At 36.1% G+C, this 6,000-nt stretch overlaps 1 protein-coding gene across 1 annotated transcript; it reads right to left on the reverse strand.

The window, feature by feature from the left end:
• Positions 1–2,969: 2,969 nt before the first annotated feature.
• LOC127640991 (cathepsin G) lies at positions 2,970–3,923 on the reverse strand. The gene is made up of 4 exons (XM_052123727.1): positions 3,806–3,923; positions 3,566–3,716; positions 3,332–3,470; positions 2,970–3,242 (listed from the first exon to the last, which is right to left on the reverse strand). Exons 1-4 carry the CDS (start codon positions 3,861–3,863, stop codon positions 2,970–2,972), a joined length of 621 nt encoding a protein of 206 aa, XP_051979687.1. The 5' UTR covers positions 3,864–3,923.
• Positions 3,924–6,000: the final 2,077 nt, after the last annotated feature.

The following is a 6,000-nucleotide window of genomic DNA, read 5'->3' on the forward strand; positions in this document are numbered from 1 at the left end:
CCCCACTGAGCTTTTGTGGGATCAGCTAGACTGTAAGGTGTGGGAGAAGTCCCCGACAAGAGAGTCATATCTATGGCTAGTGCTACAGGAAGTGTGGGGTAAAATGTCACCTGAGTATCTGGGCAAACTGACAGCTAGAACTGCAAAGCTGTCATTGCTGCACTTGGAGGATTTTTTGATGAGAACTCTTTCAAGTAGTTTAAGAAGTTCTGAACATTTTCTTTTTCAAATTGTAATAGTAATTTTTCACATTATTAATGTCCTGACTATACATTGTGATCAGTTGAATTCCACTTTGGTGAATAAAAGTACCAATTTCTTTCCATAAAAGCAAATATATATATATATATATATATATATATATATATATATATATATATATATATATATATATAAATATAAAAAATATTCATATAATTAAAATGCATTACATTCTTGTAGCAGAAGAGTTAATCATTAATAAGACAATATAAAAAGCGGCTTTAGAATACAATGTTTTGTTTACTACCATATTATTGATCATAAGTCAATCATTGGCACACAGTTCACAGCAATCCATTTCACAAGTGAATTTGTCAATCAGTTCGAGGGCTTGTTTAAGGGCCAGTCAATGTACACCTGCATGTCAAACATGTTTGTGTAGTGTCTCGGGTGCATTGCGTCAAGTGAAATATAGTTTAATACTTCGAACACATCTTGAGATCCCTTAGTTCTAATTTGCACTCCACGTGTTTTGAACGCAAGAACATAACGCATGTTTGTGTTGTGCTGCTTGCTGAAGGGTTGTTTTGTTCACTATAAACTGTGCATTGCCATACATCTGAAGTTTCAATTACTGCCCTCTGGAGTAAACAGGTGGTCATACAAGCTTGCATTTCTCAGGAATCTTCCTTATTACGGTCTGGGGACATTGCAATTAATTGCGTTAATGTTTTAATGTGTAATTTTTAATAAAATTTATCGCACTGAATTAGCGTGTTAAATCAACAGCCGTAATATATATATAGATTTCTTTTTCTTTAGGTTATGTCGATATAGGACTCGTTTTACTGTGGATTTAGATACTTGTCTACCCCTTTCCTCCAGGTCCCACAAGGTCCTTTGCTGTTGCTCTGGGATTGATTTGCACTTTTTGCACCAAAATACATTCATCTCTAGGAGACAGAATGAGTCTCCTTTCTGAGCGGTATGATAGCTGCGTGGTCCCATGGTGTTTACCACGTAGATAAACGTAGTACCTTCAGGTATTTGGAAATTGCTCCCAAGGATGAACCAGACTTGTGGAGGTTCACAGTTTTTTTCTAAGGTCTTGGCTGATTTATTTTGAAATATATGTGTGTGTGTGTGTGTGTGTGTGTGTGTGTGTGTGTGTGTGTATGTGTGAGCGTGTATTTATCACTTTGTGGGGACCAAATGTCCCCATAAGGATAGTAAAACCCGAAATTTTTGACCTTGTGGGGACATTTTGTCGGTCCCCATGAGGAAAACAGCTTATAAATCATACTAAATTATGTTTTTTGAAAATGTAAAAATGCAGAAAGTTTTCTGTGAGGGTTAGGTTTAGGGGTAGGGTTAGGTTTAGGGGATAGAATATAAAGTTTGTATGGTATAAAAACCATTATGTCTATGGAAAGTCCCCATAAAACATGGAAACACAACATGTGTGTGTGTGTGTGTGTGTGTGTGTGTGTGTGCGCGCTCTATATTTTCATGGGATCTTTCAAAAATATTATCTAGACTGTGAATGTTAACACTCAAGGCCTATAGCTTCTTCCCACATCAAACGATTACTTGGTAACATCATTCAGTTGTACCACAATGCTACATGTATTTCAGGGTAGACCCTAACTCCTCTTTAGATATCTTGACTCATTTTGAAAGGTTAGCTGTGGGTAAAGGTTTCGCATTACCAGAATATCTTGCACTAATAGAAAATGTACTCGGAAAAAATGTTCATGCCTGTGGTTTTGTGCTTTATGGCCTTCATAACTCTGCAAAGGTCATTTTGAAATATAGTCACTAATAGAAGCGGTAACTGATGTGAACTCATACTGTTACAAGAATATGAATGGAAATGGAAATGTACAGTAATTAATTCATAATTCCAATCATACTTGTAATGTTCAAACAGCAGCAGAATCAGTTGTCATTCCTGGTATAGAGTGCTAAATTCGGTTAGGTTCACACACAGTTTGGTTGTCAATGACAGTAAAAAATGCATTCTATAACTGAATTGACACCCTTAAATTTCCAACTTGCTGCCGAAATCCTTGCTGTGTGACTGGAACTAGTTGCCACTCACGCCTTACAATGTGAGAGCAAAGATTAGGGTTCCTGTAGCTCAACTGGCAGAGCATGGCTCTCGCAACAATATCATGGGTTTGATTCCCAGGGAACACCCAAATGATTAAATGTATACCCTGAATGCACTGTAAGTCACTTTGGATAAAAACGTCTGCCAAATTAATAAATGTAAATGTAAGTAAAGCTGCACCATTAATGCACATGTCTAAAATGGTTTTACATGCAGTTCCGTTAACACGCGGATATGAAGAATTGAGCTGTGTCCTAATCTGCTTCCATCATTGTAATGGGCTTGACACAAATTCTGAATCCTACACTGTTAAAATGCATTCAAAGCGGAAATGAAGATTTCACGCATTAACTCGTGCCTCAAAAGCACTCGTTTGCTAAATAAGTTGGGTCAAGCTTGATAAAATGTGTTGCTATGGTTACTGGTTTTACTAAGGCTATTGTAAGACTAGAATACGGGCATGAGTTTGGTTATTTGTTCTACTGTAAGATGATGATGAACAGGACATTTCAAGACTCACGCCTGTAAGCAAATGAGGTTGTCAGCCCCAAACATTGACTGTGTGAACGTAGCCATGTTTGTAAAAATGCATTATTTGACTCACAAATAATATGATTATATCCAGATACATTTTTCTCATAAAGAAGTATTGACTTCAACCTACCTTACCCACTCCACTTTTGGTTTTGGCATCCCAAGCGCACAAAACTTTGTCGGGGAATGTCTTAGTCAGCTTTCTCCACATCGTCTGGCAGTCAGTCAATCTGACAGTTGAGACTTCAGTAAACAGCAGATCATTCACCTCATTTTTCAGTTCAGTTTGGCCCCATCCCGCAACTAAACACTTTGAATTTGGCTTCAAGTTCTTACTCTTTCCTGGGATTTTCACAATTTTCATGTCTTTGTTTGTTTTCAGTTCCTGTGATAGCTTGAAATGTTTTACAATAAAAACTGAAGTTAGACAATCTTAAATAGTTTGTTTCTTTACAAAAAGCAATGTATTTGCACACTAGTTACCTTTAAAAGCATGATGTCACTTCCAGTTAGTACATCTTTGAAGTGTGGGTGCTTGTGTTTATTTTGCACAGTGTACCTTCGCAGATGTTTTCTGTATGGATTGATGTTGTGGGCACCCAGTATCACAGTCATGTTGCCCCTTTATTCATAATATGAATGTTATTGCATATTAGTAGAGTTTTGACAGAAAACAAACATAAAAAGTCATATCTTAAATGCCATGTAGTATATTACGTTTGATCACAGTGTGCAGCTGTAAGCACGTAGCTTGGATCGATCAAGAATCCTCCACATTTGTGCTTTCCGTCAACCTGCACTGATGCCATGTACTGCAGGGAGTTCTTCTTGGCTTTTTTCCCATTGATGATATCAGCTCCATATATTCCTAAATCAAAGGAAATCTTGATATGCAAACTATTCAAAAACCATTCATTTAATTCTCACGGTGTCTTAGTAAGACTTGATTCTACTTACCAGTCAGTGTCAGGCTTGTTAAGGCCACTGTGAGCAAAAGGCCATATGTTGCACTCATCCTGGTTGTAAGATGCTTCTTCGAGATCCACCACAGTCATTTATATACATGTCTTAACCACACACAACATGATACATCCTGTCTAGCTGTAGTCAGAGATGACAGACATCAAAAAAGTTAGTTTTTTTATCCTGAAATAAAAGTAGTTTGACATTTTTTCTATGTAAACGTGCTAGACAAGCATCTTTGATCAGTACACGGTGCCTTGTTGTTCTGTCTGTGTCTTGTGCAGAAGCGTCATATGTTTTAAAATATTGTTTCAAGTAAAAAAAAAAACAGACAACTACAACAAAGGGGCTACTTCATATAAACATCAGCTGATTCAATGGTATTGACGATGGATGGATGGATGGATGGATGGATGGATGGATGTAAAAAAAAAACACATTGTTTTTTTTTGGGTTTTTTTTTGGTGTAAACATGTGCTAGATGGATGTCTTTGACTTTTGCACCCTGGTTTTTTGTGTGTTTATCAATTTAAAAAAAGGTAACATTTTTATAATATTCTGGCCACAGTTTTCTATATACTGAAATCAAATGGAATAAGAAGGATTGGGATTGTTAAACTCCAAATGATTAAAAGCTCCATAAAGGATAATAAAAGGGTCCACATGATTCCACTATATTCCAAGTTTGCTCAAGTCATACTGCTGAAGTCATTATTTAGCCTGGGGGTCAAGAAGAGCTACTTCCTCATAGTGACCCCATGGCAATATCTCTGATGTCAAAAGGCTCTTCAAATCGAACTTACCATGCAATGCTTAACAGTAATGAATTGTACTCTGCAAGAAGAAAATAATCTAAGGGTCTTTCATATCCTGCAAATGAATGTGGAAGGCCTAACTAGAGCCAAATGCATGGTTACCTACCACCAGGCCCAAGAGCACAACGCTCAAATGATTCTTCTTCAAGAGACTCACACCAAAGATGACAGCAATATAAAGATACATGGCTACCACCTCACAGTTGCCATCCATCATGAGCACCATGGAGTGGCTACCCTAGTAAAACATGACAAAAAGGCAAAGCACGTTGCTGAATCACCAGACGAAGATACTTCACAATGGAATGCTATTGAAATAGAAGGCTTTGCTATTGTCAACATCTACAAACCACCTAGTACCCAGTTCTCCATTCTTCCAAGCTACCCGCATCCTGTCATCTATGCTGGTGATTTAAATTGTCAACACACTGTCAGAAATTACAGTGTTAATTTCTGGGTGAACTGTATGAAGTCTGATTGCACACAACACTGGTTGTTTATTATTCTATTTTTATTGTAATTTCCATTAAATCTTTTGTGTGAATGTTTGATGCTACTATTGCTGATTTATCACTGGTGTGACAGCTGATGTGGACATTTTCAGGTATTACCAGGAGAGTCTTGCGTATCTGGCAAATCTCATGAACATATGCAAAAAAAAAACAAAAAAAACTTAGTCTTCTGAAACTATAATCTTTTTCACAGGGTGTATGACCACATGCTATGAGCTCAGACACCACACAGGAAACCAACCCTGCTGTGAAGGGTTGACATGTCTTTCCACTGTTGCTGAACTGACACATTTGATTAGATTGAAGCTTTTATGTGATGCTAATGTCAAATCATTAAATCTGAATGGTACAGTACATGCCAGGTATTCACACAAAAAATCAACAACAATTCAACTGTATTGTTTGTATTTCGATTTTTTACTTTACATACGTGCAACTTTCCAGTAAAGGATAAAGCATAAATCTGTCATTTTACATTATATATTATAAATATTTTTATACAAATTATTAAAGAATACATAAATGAAACAGACCAAACAAGACGGTTTTAGAGATGAAAATTCCACAATATATTATTTTTTACAAAATAAAAGAATAATAAATGGGAGTAATATATATATATTAGAGATATATTTCATATTTATGTAACAGTAGTTTTTATAGAAAAATTGAATATATATATATATGTTCTTTCATTACAGAAACATTTACATAACATTTAAAAATTCTTGCATAGTCGGTTTTTCAGATTATATCCATTTCTTTATCAATGTTTTTTGAATAGATATTGGTGACCTGTTAACACTAATTTTGGTAGGGAGTAAAGGGCCCAAATATAACTTTTTTTGAAGTTGAATCAATA

The sequence above is a fragment of the Xyrauchen texanus genome, chromosome 50 (assembly GCF_025860055.1).
Source record: "Xyrauchen texanus isolate HMW12.3.18 chromosome 50, RBS_HiC_50CHRs, whole genome shotgun sequence".
NCBI classification, from domain to species: domain Eukaryota; kingdom Metazoa; phylum Chordata; class Actinopteri; order Cypriniformes; family Catostomidae; genus Xyrauchen; species Xyrauchen texanus.